Source organism: Danaus plexippus, chromosome 11, assembly GCF_018135715.1.
Source record: "Danaus plexippus chromosome 11, MEX_DaPlex, whole genome shotgun sequence".
NCBI classification, from domain to species: Eukaryota; Metazoa; Arthropoda; class Insecta; order Lepidoptera; family Nymphalidae; genus Danaus; species Danaus plexippus.
Window position 1 is genome coordinate 8933811 of NC_083544.1, and position 16015 is coordinate 8949825.

The 16015-nt window shown below is 32.7% G+C and overlaps 1 protein-coding gene across 2 annotated transcripts; it reads right to left on the minus strand.

Annotated features, from left to right (window-relative positions):
- Positions 1–632: 632 nt before the first annotated feature.
- On the minus strand, positions 633–11098 carry LOC116765934 (netrin receptor unc-5-like). 2 transcript variants are annotated; one of them, XM_061522064.1, is made up of 10 exons: positions 10889–11098; positions 9432–9863; positions 5467–5645; positions 4860–4938; positions 4439–4609; positions 3893–4033; positions 2799–2933; positions 2404–2518; positions 1987–2102; positions 633–1321 (listed from the first exon to the last, which is right to left on the minus strand). In XM_061522064.1, exons 1-10 carry the CDS (start codon positions 10953–10955, stop codon positions 1161–1163), a joined length of 1596 nt encoding a protein of 531 aa, XP_061378048.1. In that variant the 5' UTR covers positions 10956–11098; the 3' UTR covers positions 633–1160. The 2 variants fall into 2 exon arrangements, with proteins under 2 accessions (XP_061378048.1, XP_032511476.2); XM_032655585.2 differs by having other exon boundaries at positions 9411–9863; positions 10889–11096.
- Positions 11099–16015: the final 4917 nt, after the last annotated feature.

The following is a 16015-nucleotide window of genomic DNA, read 5'->3' on the forward strand; positions in this document are numbered from 1 at the left end:
AACGTCGCCTTACATTTAAAACTAGATATAACAGCTTAGTTTATTTATAATTAAGTTGTTTCTGTTTAGGCGCTCTTATAAGCCAAAAAACTGAATTCACATAGATTGCCTTTATAGACTACGTCTTCCTTAAATTTTAGACCATAGACGTTTTAGCCCTCGTAAGAAATAGGCCTGGTTTTGCGTATACCCTTTCGTTTAGGTATCGGTTTGTACCGGTAGTTTGACGGGAGTAATTCTAAAAAACATATTATTAAATTAGTGTTTCACAAAGTGCGGTAAGACATTGAATATTTTAGTTATCATGAACATAATTGGAGGTTTTAAATTTTTTTAAAGAATTTAAAAAAAATTGAGCAATTGATAAAAGTTATTTTGGAAATATGCTTTTATGTAATCAATAAAATCCGTCAATAGCGTGCTTTCGCTCTTACTTTCCAAAGGATTACTTCCGTCCACGGTAATATTGCTATTAAAGTCAAAAGTGAGTATGTATTATCAGTACACCAATTTCTGAGCATACTCATTAAAAAAATATTATAGTCATGAATATATTAAAAAAAAATTATAAAAGGTGCTCTATTTATTTACGTGTTATAATTAGTTAAGATTTGTTTTAAAAAAAAACACGCTTACATCTTTAAAACCTTTTAATTATAAAATATCACAGTTTAAATACAATATTTACATTTGTATACAACGCTACAAATAAATTACATCGGCAGTTACAAAATGCGTTTAAAAATCAGCCCCGAGCTCGTTGAATTACATTCAGTCTTCAGCAAAACAAGTTATATGACCGTATTATTGTAGAACATTTCTTATCATATATACTTTTGTATTCGACATTAAAAAGCTTCATAATATTGACTCTAACTATCATAAATCCTATTAATTTAAAACAATACATACAACATCACTACAGAAACTTAGAAGTAATTTTTTTTTGTTAGAAAATACATCGAGTTTTACATTAAACTAAAATAAATTAAAACATACACACAACGAGTACAAACAAGACACGAAACGAATAAATTTAATAAAAGATATCATCATATTCAGAAGCACGTAGGTGAATACCAAATTAATTATATCGACAAAATGATAAGACGGAACCAAAAAAATATCTTTAGTAGTTTTAGTTGTACTAAACTAAATGTTTATTTAACTATAGTTAAACATATTTTATCTCTATAGCTCTCCGCGGGTCCTGGGGGTAGGGTGACAGCCACGTCTACCTTGGAGTGGGAAGTGGGCGATGACGTCACCAGCTCAGCCAACTGAGATGAACACTCGCTCGAACGTGACGTCATCGTGCGGGCTGTATGTGTGTGTAATTTGTAAGCATGCATCGCGAATGTATGCATACATTGCAAAGGTACGCATATAAGCGCAATGCGATGCTATCATGTTAAAATTTTAGTACAACAAAATGTCCAATTTACTTGCTTTACATTAACTATAACAAAAGTTGGTCGTTTTAAGTCTTGGCACTTGAATCCCAAATAAGAGCAGTATAATTTTATTATACATTATGTAAAAAGTATGGACATCAGACGAGACATCTGCCCATTATCACGGGTACTGCAAAGTAACCGAAATGGCGGTTGTATGTAGTTTAAAATTATAATATATGCGTAGTACAGCCGAAGATATTAGTATTATTTAAATGAATATTCACGAAAGGCTTAGATATTATATAATAATATACATATTTTAACACTCGTCTTGATGCCTCCGCGCACTGCGGCAAAGTTGCGTTATTAATCTTGCAAACTTCTCAATAATCCAGTGGGATTAGTATTAAAATCCGTTGAATACAAAGTTATTATTCTCAAAATCGCCGAGAGATAGAATTCTTTAAATATTCCTGAACTCATGTTATAATATGTGTTATATAAGTTCTGCATAAGTTGTTTGAAGAAAGTACTAGCCATATGAAGCTTCTCCCGTTATGTTTGTTTGTCAAATTCATATGTTACTTACAATTAGTGTAACAGCTGGAGGCGGACTCGGCTGAGGGACTGTAGGGCTTCATCTCGTAGTGGTTGCTACCCGCAGACGACTGCTGGTGACTGCGGTTACCGAACGGAGACGCGTAGCTGACGTAGTACAGACGGAACGATTCAACATAACATCCTTATACATATTATTATGACAGGAATATCCACTAAGAATGCAGTAGGGTACATAGAATCCATGTATACTATTCTTATCCCAAACACATGCATAAAAATGTCGAATAGTCTCGTCCACACTTTTTTATTCATATTCGTGAAGACATTGTTATTTTTATAACGAAATATTGAATAGCAGCTGTTTGGATATTGAGTAACGCGGTGTTATCAAAGTAATGAATTATTGTTACAATTGATATATAAACGTCATTAAACGATTGAAGACCTGTCTCTCATCTGCGGCATGTCGTAATGATTGTCTGGTCTCATCCAGTACTCATTGCAGGTCCGAGTGAGGTCGGGAGCTGCGGCCTTGTCGCGGGAGTACACCTTCGGGATACCTAAACAATATGGACCTCACGTTATGGAGAGTGGTGAGATGTTACATAGAACTGCATCTTTGATATTGACAAGTTTCGCCTTTGATGTGGCGATAGGAAACAAAGTCGAATAAAAATTTAGTGACATTTCTAACAATAACACTGAATCATAAATGTACATGTGTGTATTATAAAAGTTTAATGATTATTATTACGCGGACTTCCAATGAATCTCAATCGTATAGGCCAAGTACCCGTTCTAACAGTCCGGTTACAAAATCAGGGTAATGTTTATACTGACCGGTCCTTGCGGCACTGTATCCCGGTCTGACAGTCCGATAGCGGCACCACACGTACAGTATAGCAGCACCCGCGGCCAGCATCGCTACCGTAATGCCGATACCCACGTAAAGGCTCATGTTGTTCTTGTATAACCCTGGTGTTAATTAATTTATGGTAAAAAGATGTTTTTGTTGCGTCTGATTCTTGTTTTACTAGCCATATAAAATTTTTGTTGTATATATTACATATATATATATATATGTTTACAAAATCATAAAATTGTAATTGGAAGTAAGGTGTATCTTCATATATACTTATAGAGGCAGTAAAGTCCACTGTTGTCTTTTTATCGATAAACGCCACTCCGATGCCATAAAAAGGCTTTAAGTACACTTCACACTGAGATCGTTTGTAAATTAAGTATAAAAGCAATTAAAACTGTATGATTAACAAAACAAACGAATGAAGCCAAACAGGAATTTAATATAAAAAAAATACTACACTTAATAAGTTTGACGGGAGCAAACGCAATTAAGAAAAAGTTATAAATGCTAATGAGACGTAATTATAACATTTTCTCATGAATATTTAGAACAGTACGGGGAAACCTCAATGGTGAGAAACTTTATGCACTTGTAAGCATTGAAACAATCATGTATTATCGACATATTGTGTGATGTCGGATATTGTTGAGGTTTTGTCGAGACGTATGTTATGGAAACATTAACATCCGACTGTTTCTCACAGCGGAGTTAACACTTATTTAATTTATTTACACTGGAAAGTATCATAAATAGTTTTTAAATAACCGCTTATAATTGCTGCATTTATATTTTCATATAGTTAAGACTATCAAATATCCATACACTAAGTAGTTCTCACAAGCGTGATATTTAAGAGGGTATTAGTTTACTGCGAACTATATTTTACATTTCCATCGAGGTCCCCCATAAAGTGTTAATATTCACAATCGCTGCATAAGTTTAGAGCCGGCAGCCCTTATCTTATTACCGAGGTAATAGGACCGAACTCTCAATCAAATCTATATAATCTGTTATTTAAAAAACATTTCCTTCTAAATAAATATTAATTCAAATTTATTCTACGACTTACTGAGACCAGCTGAGCATAAACCGTCAACGCAGGCGGCGTGTTGTAAAGTGGATCCTGAACAAGTACCGATACATTGTCTCCGGCGCACCCTGACGCATTCCTCACTACAAGACGACCAGGAGTTCCAAGCGGACCATGAACCTAGGGGTAACAAAACAAGGGTACAACAACCGTATTTGTTAGCGCCAGCAACATACATACCAAAGAAATATAATATAAACGTTAGAAACAATATTATTCGTAAGTAAAGAAAGATACCAAACAACGAATTCGATTTAATTCTCTACATACCACCAGTTCATATAAAAATTGGATTTGTTTTTTAGTATCCTGCAAAAATATAAGATTAAGCAAAGATACGTCAATTATATGTGCTTGTGTCTTAATTTTATAAGTGAAGTCAAATCAAATAGATTTTAATATCAAAGAACTATAGATTCATTTCCTTTTTCTTCAAGTGCATTTTATAATTTAAATTTAGGATTGATAGTTATTTATTTTCTTTTATAAGAACGCATCTAAATTCTTTTGTATATAATAGCTTACCGCTTTGGCATCTGAGACAGTCATCGTCACTCTGAGCGGACTGCCCTCTACAGGGTGCTCCACCATTTGCTGGCGCTGGTTCCGTGCAGGTTCTCGTCCTCCGTCTTCCACTGGTCTGGGATCCACACCGACAAGGAATCCAGGGACTCCAGTCAGACCAACCGCCATTGACTAGGAAGAAATTACGAGCTAATATAATTTACATACCATATCTACATACTACACACAGTTTGTATTACCTAAAGGCAATAATAAAGAAAATAATGCATGATATAACGTCTCATGGCACTTTTTAATCACATACAATAGAAAATTATAACATTAACACGTCTATATCTATGTGTTACATCTATATTTGCAAAGGAAATACAGGAACCCGAGTAGATAAAGATGTCTTCAATAAAAAACAGGCATTCCTTACCGTATACTGATAGCACTGCAACATCGGACTCCCGACGACCGGCGATATTTTCCGCTATGCAGGTGTAATTTGCCATATCCTAGAGCGAGAATACTTTTTACAAAACTATTCGTAAAACGCTAAAATATATTCTACAAAAAACAATCCACATATGAAACGTTTTAAAAGCTTTCGAAAGCGCTTATTGGTAATTCATCAGTCAATAATAAAATAAAATTAATTATCTGTTTAAAATATTCATTATAATTGAAATGTATATCTCATTGAAACAGACATAACAATGTAATATTTTAACCGTTGAAATGTTTGCAAATAAGTACAACATAATTCATATTTAAGGAAAATAAACAACATCTGTGTAACACGAGCGCTATCTCGCATACAAAGTAAATGGCGACAGATTCAAAGTAAAAGCCACTCCAGAAGTAACAGGTTCTGGCAGGTATCTTGGATGAGATCCAAAAACGATAACAGATGGTTTAATCGTTGGCTATCTTCATGGGTACTGTTGTTTATAACGTTTAATATTGAATTGTATGAATTACAACATATTCCAACCCCCGTGATCTTACGATTATTTGCAAATTTATTGTTCTATAACTCCAACCTGTATTCCAACTCTGGGCAAGACCAGAGTTTCGTCGGTTGGTTCAATTGTGAGTCCATTGCGGATCCATTTGATGGTTGCCGGAGGTGCTGACGGGGGAGGGCTGCAATGGAAAGTGACCTGCCGTCCAGCCTCCGCCGTCACTGACTGAGGTTGCTGAGAGAACTGCTTCTTGATATCTAAAAGAATATATGATTAAACGGGCCATCTCAAGAGACGTTTAAGATCTAAATTAGAAGATACTTTATTTAAAGCATATAATCTTTACGAGTTTGTAACTCAAGTGACAAACCATTAAAGCTGAAGCAATCACGGCGCCCGGACTTGGGACGCTATAATAGTTGTAATGTAACGTTGAAGGAGCTAAATAAAAGTAGACCAATCACAGGCAGTCGCGCAACTCCTCACACAGATACAAAAATATACGAATTCAACTCTTCACCGATACTCTAGAAGTTACTTAGCCACCCCAAAAGTGAGTTACATTCATCAAATAGCACGAATTAACGAGCGGAAATAATGTTTCCTCCACTTAATGGTTCCGCGCCATAGGCGTTCTAAGATGGGGAGAAAAACACTCGTTAAAAATTACGACATTTAAAATTGGTGTGTCTTATCCTTTGGATTCTTGACTTCAAATATGATTTTCTGTATGGAATTTTTACTTTCTAGAGACGTGATCGAAACTAATTCAATAATAATGCGATGATCTTATGGAAAATGTCGAACTTTATTGAACACAAACGAGAGCAACATAAATTTGTATCATCTCCGTTCATAATATCGCTCTAAAGTCTTAAGTTTTTTATGAATTCCTGAACAGAGCCGCGATCGATCGCTTGTATGCCAGTCTAGACTGTAAAAAACTTGCTCTACCGGTTATCAACTGGTCGCATACACTCATGTACAGTCGGCTGCAGATACTGTCATACACGAATTTCAGATTTTTAAACTAAAAATATTACAGTACTGAATTAAAACACTTGTAATAAAATACTTATTACATTTAAATGTTGAACGAACTGATGGAAATATTTGAAAGTATTATTATTATAACGTTATCCGTTATATGCACATATCAACAAAACATCAATAAATAGGTACGGACGTAATAATGTATAAGTGTTATGAACATAATCATTTCTCATATAAAGATTTTTCTGTGAACTGTACTCCACAACTCAGCCGTCAATTGCAGGATCGTCTAAAAGATTTCGTATTAACGGCTTATCCCCTATCTTTTTACCAGGATTATGGTAACTTGATGCGTTGAGTGGTTACTAATCTATGTCACTGTATAAAATTAACTTTTGAAACCTTAACGTGAGAGTAATAAGGTCTATCGGAATGTGGGAATAACGAGACCCTCGGTGTAACGGTAGCTACATCTGCTACAACTCTAACAATGAAGCATGAAGGTAGATTATAATCATTTTTACTATTCACAACTTAAGGCTTAGCAATTGTACGCTTCAAACTATTCGATTCTCAGACATTTTGAAACGATATGAATCTTTTCTCAATGAGCTTATCTGATTCTTTACTTTAAAAGACGAGTATAGAGTTTTATTTTGTGCGATTATGTAGTCGCAACTTATCTGTTTATTATCTGTTATTAAAATGACCAAATCATATTGCAATATGTTCATGATTGAGGCTACACAACGTGAAATAACTCTAACGATTAAACTACTAGCGTTTAGTAGAAGCATATTGAAAATTCTTGCTGATATGGCATGAGCGAGATTCGTCCGACGAGAGGAAGCCGGTTCTTATAACATAACCGCACTACTGATACACTTAGCTTATTAATAAATTGTTTATAAACTGTCAGCTGTCAACTGTCAACTGTCAGTTCTAACGGCGATTTAAAAAATAACTCGGATTATGATTTTAAGACGAATAAACAAATTATACTATGTGAATATTTATTTTTAATAAGTAAAATTTTCAAACGTACATACAGTTAATACTAAGCGGGTGACTTTAAAGTACTTCTGCGTGGGGCGACTATTTCTAAACAATAGCGTGTAAGTTAATTGTCCCCGGGGCTATTTCTATTTATGTTTTAATGTTTCTAGGTTAGCAAGTTAGAAATAAAATTAATTTATCACTTAGAACATTAGAAAGCAGACGTTGTAAACTTAAAACGCATTTATATAATTGTTAAATGCAATCATTGCAATCTGTGGTTTTGCATAATATTGTACTTGTCATATCGCAACCCTATCTGCGAACGATTTTACATTTTCATGATATTTCTATGAATATTATCAGCTATAAGCACTCGATGGGCTTTCGCTAATCACGGTCAACCTTCAACTTAATGCAATTTAGTAATTGATAAACAATTTGTCTAAATCTTGCAATCTATCGAGCAAAATCTAAATATAGTACTACGAGGTTTAAAACAAATTAGTTATACTATAATACTACCAATGAATCTACAATAAATATATCGATATACGATAATCGTGTTTCGTATGTAAAATATTTGTATAGTAATGCATGCATGCATGTAGATGTATCTGATATTCATAAGCACTTATAAATATTAATAATAACATATAAGTTTCCGGCCCTCCGACATCGAAATTAAATGGCGTTATGCTGACAACGTCCGATGGATGACTTTATTATTTTTTAAACAGGATATTGTTCTGATGCATGGGATTATAATAATGTTATATCTTCACAGATGACAGTAACATTATAGTTACTATAATCATGTACTATAGCAAACTAACTTTATTAATATATATGTGTATATATAATACGATGTCAACTGTAATAATCTCATAATGAAATCAACTCTATCCTTCCCTTATAATAAAGCTGGATAGTTTCCATTCCCCGAAACATAATCTCGGATTTACTCGACCATATTAAAATTATAACTCAGATCCGCTGATATTATATTTTTATTCAAACGCCGCACAGACTAATCTCCTAATTAATGTTAAGGAAATGTAGAATACTAGTTAATGTATAAACTAAGTTTATTACTTTCTTATTTATTTTAAATGTCATCTTCATTTCATTTGTGAATATAGATAGATACATTATTCCGGAAAAATGTTCTTCAATTCTTATATTGCAATATAAAACACAACTATTTACATGAAAGATCCTTAAATTATACGTCGAACCAAATAACTTTAATTCTATCAAATTCGGACGTAAATGATTTTTGAAAATATGCTAAAATATACGTTGATTTATTATACAAGAAAATATTGTGGGAAGGACGGTTGTAATAAATAAAAAAAAGGCCCGCAGATGGTTACAAAAAGGATCGTTATTACGAAATGAAGCGGGACTAACAGAATATTTTAATCTTAATTACTATAAAGATATTTAAGCAAAAAATCTAATTAATATTTTCTCTACCTGGCATTCAATACAAAAAAACATTCGGTTACTTTTTCGAAACTTTTAAATGAGACACGAAAAAATTTTTACGGAATAATAATAAAAGAATGATCAAATAAAAAGTAATGAAATGTGTATAGTTCTTTGTTTAGAAGCTGGTGTATTGAAGTATCATTAGACCAGAGGTCCGCTCTACCATTATAACATAACACAGTCGATTCCTCGAAAGCTCTAATAAGTCATAACTTGCATCAGAAATAACTCGCTGGTTTGATCATTACAAAAGTTCACTCCTGGACTACTCAACAGGTGATGTTTAAGCAATAACTGGCTAAGGTGCATTTTATAACTAAAATTAAATTTCATGGCTGCAATTTTGTACACACATCTATAATTATATTTGATTTTACTGTTAGATTTTGTATAAATCTGCAAAATGCACATATATTTCAGAGGTATTTGAGCAGGGCAAAATTAATTGACCTTCGTCAAACAACATCATTTATTATATTTCATACAAACAACAGGATTTATTAAAAAGCCAAACTGGCGTGCGTTTAAATGATACTCACAAGCAAACTCAATGAAGACACCTTGACTCCGAATCCTGCCCTTGCTGTTCCACGCGTAACACTCACAACTGTATTTCCCTCCGAAATATTCATCCAATTCATTCCTTGTGATATTCAGTTCGGCTTCCACCACTCTCACTCCGTTCTGAGGGTCTACGTGTTCGAGCTGAACCGTTTTGTCCGTCCTCACGTCATTACATTTGAAGTAAACCTGCAGAGCATTGGCAGCCCTGCACAGCAAAGTGGCTGGTTTGCTGCGAAGAACGAAGGAATTCTTTGGTTCTACGAGAAATATCGGCAGACCGTCTATGGTCTCGTCGTTCTCTGGTAGTGGAATGTAATCGTCTTCTTCCTCAACCGGTTTAAAGTCTGATAAATAAGGGTCGAAGTTAAGTAAACCGTCTGGATGTATGTACTCAGGTCTTGTCTCTTTTTCCGTCGTCTGTTCCGGACCTATAAATACGTTAAGTAAATAAAAAAACCTAATTACATTACGTTATCTTAAGTAAAAACTCTGTACTTTTAAAATAATACCCATAAATGTAATCTTAAATATCTCATGTAATTTATATAAATGGACGAATAACTCAAACTAGCGGTCATTAATATTTTCATTTAAAGCCTACAATTAAATAATACATAAATCACTTGAAAATATATAAGTGTCAATGATTAAGACAACTCAATATATGAGGTATTAAGTAATTGGATTTTACGTAATTCGAGACTGAAACATAAACCCCAAGAGGTTTTGTGGTTTGAGTGAAGGCGTCTTCGGGAACGGAAATATCTTGTCTTACGTTAACATACAATTAAAAATATGCATTTATAACATAGTATAAATATATGTAAAGACAAATACTGCAATCTTAAATATAAAAAATCTCTATATAACTAGAGGCTCAGCCAAATATTTTTGCAGATATAATTTTAATTCACTTTTTAATTGGTCTCTAAGAAATAACTAATTATATTGATATTGACAACAATATTCGCAAAGAAATTAAAAAAAATTACGCATTGAACGATCAATGTATTAGTGACAAATGATTTCAGTAGAGACAGTAGAGACGAATTAATAGTGTTTCATACAGAACTTAACATTATATAAAGCTAATATAAAGCTAAAAAAACATCATAAAGCTAATATTCCATAGAAAATTTCTATACTTTCTTTGAACTTTCAAGAAATATTGATCAAATACAAAACTAAAGTGAATTAACTTTTAGGCGATTTAATATTCGACATATACCTGTAATAAGTATAGGATGAGTGTTATTCAACATTACGTGAGAATGTTTAAGTTTTTATAAAACTATTATTTTGATGGAGATTTTGATTTCTTAAACTTAAAACAATGTCGTACAAGTTATCCAGCCAGATAAAGTAACATTCTTTATTCATTGTTTGTTTCAAGTCAGATATATTAATAATTTTAAACGATACATATTTACTATAAAATAAACAAAACATTAACCTCCATTTCTAACTTTTCCAACAACACACATCACCAGTATAATCCGTATCACATTTTGCACACTCATCACTATCACCAAACAATCATCTCATGCTAAACAATTTATCGTAAATGTTTGTTTAAGAGGACGAGACGTCCGCCCCTGCCCACGGTTGATCACGCACTGAATGTTTTCGCCTGATTCCATGGTGTTTTGGCGTGATTTCCGATGGTGACGAGCATGGGATGCACTCGATATAGTGTAATTAAGAAGCTTTCTGTGTTCAATTATCAGCGCACCGTTTCCCCTTACGTTGATGCCAAAGTTTGTTGAATAGAGCTTATGTGTATTTCAATGTACTATATGTATATATTACGTATTTAATACGAAATGTCTTTAGAGATACTGACATATGTAAAAAATATATTTTTTCAAATAAAGTAACTACAAATTAAAGCTCTGGAGAAGCTTTCCTCAAACTTATCTTTAAAAAAATGTTCCAGCTGTAATTTTAACATGGATACATATATTTATTAAAATTTTCGTAATCTTCGACTAAAGCTTATTCTTATCTGCATTAAGGCTTTCAAATTTAAAAAATGTACTAAAAATCCTAAGAGGTACCTATACTTGAACGTACACTTAGTAAATCAAAACACATCACGCCATCTTCAGCGATACTGCCGGGAAAATGAAAGCTTAGCTCTTAGTTTATCCTCTTTCGTCTTTTTTTCGCTAGATGGCGGAAAACTTAAAATATGTTATTATAGTGTATTTCTGTTCATGGATATCTTGTATGAACTATTATATAATATTTGAGAAAAAAATCGCTAATTTGATTACAAAAATAAGACGAAATTTTGACAATTTGTTTAATATATATTTAATAGATGTCGCTGTATGTCCGTGTTAGCCTCAATAGATGAAGTTAGAGACTGTCGATAGATGGCGGGTAACAGTAACGCCATCTTTTGAACATCCAAACATTTACTTGATAAAAGAATTGTAAAATTTCATCCCTAGGTACCAAAGCTGAAAATCCAGTTTTAATATAGAGGGCAGTGTATTAAAAATATTAGCAGCGTCCTCGTTTCTGCAGTTTTAATATTTGTTAGAATATTTCGATACACAGAGGACTCTGTTTTACTTGGAAAAATAAAAGCTGCTTAACTTATTTGTTAAGAAAATATGTAAATAAATATTCTCCATTATAATAAAAATTCCATAATTATTTTTGACTTCATCTCAAGTTATAAAACAATTTGTACAATCGCTTATTGTAATATCGTTTTACAAGATCAGGTACTTATAAATAATTATCTCTTACTTTTATTGAATACAATTTCAATATCCCAGCACTGCCTCATAGTGTCCACTACATTTTTTCTTTTTTTATGAAGACGAAAACGTGCCTACGGAATTGCCATCAGTAAATAAAATTATGACCATTTTTCTTATTAGCTATATAAATTTTCCCCAATGTTTGAGGCAAAGCAAAAGGAAATGGTATTAATTTAACTTGTTGTTTTATTCAAATAGTCATTTATGTATAATCATATACTCATGTACATACACGTGTACATTGTCTATAAAAAGTTGTTACATACTTTTCAGCACTTTTCCACGGTATCAAGAATATTAAACGGAGTTTTGGAGTCGTCGTAGCAAAAGTTGACATGGCTTCGTGATTAATTTATTTTCTTACAGCAACAAAGAGGAATTAATAATGAAATGTTCAGTTAATATGAAGAAAGCTCATGCTGAATATTTATAATTAATAGCATTTCTCAGCAAATCCAAAAGGTTTTATTCTCATAACCTCTGTATATATTTATGTATATATTAAGTGATAATTCTTATTATTATATAAATATTAATCTAATTTCTATAGGTAGGTTTAAGGATTAATATGGAATTATTACGTATTTTATAAACACAATTATTTTTCATACTTATAACATGATTTTTTTAAAATAAGCGTCCTGATGAGATAAGAAAAATAAGGTTCTACGACAATAGACTAAGTAAGACAGAATCTATATCGTATATTATTTTACTTTTCAGATTACCGAATCTGAACGCACTATTTTTTGTTGTAACAATATACATTGCATCCGAACTTCCAACGAATAATGGAAAGAATATCAAAAATACTTTTTGATTTCATAAAAATTTGAATTTCCAAATAATCGAAGGTAAATTCAAACGAGCAGCACTGGCAACATTGAATATTGATTGTACAAAAGGAGCCCGTGCGAGCGTATTTTCAATTCAAAATTATTCGCCAACCGTCGATTCCTTTTGATGATTCAAAATATGTAAGTAGCCGAATAGTCGGTCTCATCTTTAGATTCGTTACAATATTTCCTAGCTCTCTCCTACTTATGATTATTATGTATATTCATCTCGCTCGTTTTGAGGTACGGAAATTCCAAATTCCTTCTCACTTGCTAGCCTTTCCGCAGCTGATTTTGTAGTATAATGAGCTGTAAAGGTTGTGCAATCAATTGAAACGATGTTTACACTGAGTCGCTCCGTCGCTTGTCCTCTTGCAAACAGAATTTACTTACATTAAACTCATTATAATTACATCTAATATTATTTTTACATCAATCTTTCATCTTTATGTCTATTTTCTTCAAATAAGTGGTTTATAAAAGAACACCTGATAACTAATCAATACGATTATCCTCTAAAATAGTCGGGCATTTTAAGTAAATCCGTATTTGTGGAGAGATAAATGCTAGACAATTGTCGGGATACTTCTGTGAGGTTAGTTTTGCGGGACTTGGAGTGGTTAGTATCGTTTACATCACACGACATGTCGTATGAAAGAATATATTATCGATGACTTCAATTTCAATAAGATAACTTAGTAATTATGAAGACTAAAATACTGATTAATATGCAACTATTTCGAGACTAGATATATTTTTCTACAGCTTAGAATATTAATAGCAACTTGTTCTAATGATACCTAGAGACTTTATTGAGTTAAATTATTAAATTGAGTTTTGATATTCTCTTAAAATTATTTCTGGAGAACCAAAATATTAGTACACAAAAAAAAGGGAAAAAAATATCAACAAGAATTTAAGCAATATAAAAACAATGCATCTGATTTATTTGTTAGTAATAATTTTTATGTCTTTTTAACTTGAGTAATTTGTCTTTATAGTATTTATTGCAGCTTCAACAGATATACTTAAAAATATATTGTTCAGACCGAATAGTCTGCCATTTTTAGACGGTGTATTAAGAGTGTAGCACACGACACGTTACACATAGTATCTTGTGTTGTAAACATTAGCATTCCCATCGGTAATCAGGACACGTAATACAAACGAGTGCGTCGCAGCGCAAATCTTCTCCCACAATTGTTCGAATCTTGGAGACTTAACGTTGTCGAGTGATTCAGTTGCCAAGTGATAAACTCCTTACCTAATACACCCTTTATTCGACCGAGCCAGTCGATTAATACACTTAACATGCCCAGAATCCGTCCTTTATATTGTGATGTATGTGATCATTGCGGCTTATTGATGTCATTCGATACAAAATGAGCTGATAAAAAAATATTATTAATTATAATAAAAGTATTTTTTTGAATTCCACTTCGTAATATCTCGTATATCTGGAGCACGTCCCGACTCCTCTCTATAATAAGGCTTAAAACGGCCGTATTCCACTCCGACAAACTTTTCATCAACACACCACGTGCTAGTTCCCATCAAAAGTTAATATTATTTTATATTTTTTATTAATTCCGTTATCTGATTATCTGTTATCGAAAATAATTTTCACTTAAGCCGATTCGTTTTACGCTTCTGTGACCTCGAACAACTTTTATATGGACTACTGTTAGGGCGTTAGAGGAAATAGAGTTATCAGGAAATAGATTGTCATAAAACAGCATGTGCAATAAGATTAATATATAAAAAGCACTAATTAAAAAGGAAAATATACGAGAGCATAAAAAATACCAAGTTCTAACTAAGTTTATTTAAAGTTTTAAATATAACATAAGCAAAACAATAACAAGAAATAACTCCTTTAATAAATATTATTCTCGAATTATATTATGAAGGTAATATTGTTGTTTAAACAATATAAATACTGATATAATGATAAAGACGCCGTTGTATCGCTGTGTTTGCGAGCGCGTATAATCCGCCAACCTACCCTTTAACCAATACGTGACCACTTGTGTACTGTTGCTTGATGTACGAAAAGTGGATACGGCATTATCAATACTTAAATAATGTGTGATTTAATTTAATATTTTTATATGTATTGTCTTTCGTTCTCTGTAAATTATATTATAGAATGGTTTTGAGTGAACTGTGTTAAAAGATAGGTATTGCGTTTTACAAGTGAGATTTTTATCAGTTCCAAATTTCGTTGAAGTTGAAATACGAGCATCACCAGCATTTATTATTTATTATTGGCACTACTTTTTACCGACTTCGCCACATATATTTTTCTGCCCAAGTTGTGTTTGAGCCTTATAGTTTACTTTTCTGATGACGATGATGAAGCTGTAAGATTTTGATGAATCGCAAACATTCATACCCGACAAGAGACACAAAAAAGTCAAACAGTGTTATAAAAAAGACAAGCTCTTATATCACATAATATGCAATCTCATTAAGACCAACGACAGAATATACACTAAAATAACTTGAAAACGAAAGCCATAAACAGCCGAAAAATATAAGTTTGAATAAAACGATGAGACGTAAAGCTGTCATGAATAAAATCAAAGCTAATAAATATTAACTAATATTTATTTAATAATATCCAGTGCTTCATACGTCGATGTTCTGAGCCGGCTTGTCTCGTGTCCGCAATCGGCTCAGAGTGCAGTGTCGCGTTAAATTGTATTTGACGTGCGGCCCGCGGCCCGCGACCCGCGACCCGCGACCCGAGACCGAAAATTAACAGCTTAAGACGAAATACCCGTGTTGATGGCCGCGGATTTAACAGGTGCTATGTATTGATTACGAAATTAGATGAGATTGTTTGCTTCACCGTCACGATCATAGGTTTAGATAATATGTGTCACCGAAAATTGTTACTAACGAATTTATGTACAACGTTTCATGAATTTATATAAGAAACATGGAATAAATAGTAACATAACTTAA

Excerpts from the sequence above, each read along its gene's own strand:
- LOC116765934 (XM_032655585.2), bottom strand. The coding sequence starts at position 10,955 with ATGAGTGTGCAAAATGTGATACGGATTATACTGGTGATGTGTGTTGTT. Across the intron at positions 2,934-3,892 it reads TTTATGCTCAGCTGGTCTCA|GGTTATACAAGAACAACATG; the intron begins GTAAGTCGTAGA and ends AATTAACACCAG. Across the intron at positions 2,519-2,798 it reads ATACAGTGCCGCAAGGACCG|GTATCCCGAAGGTGTACTCC; the intron begins GTCAGTATAAAC and ends CATATTGTTTAG.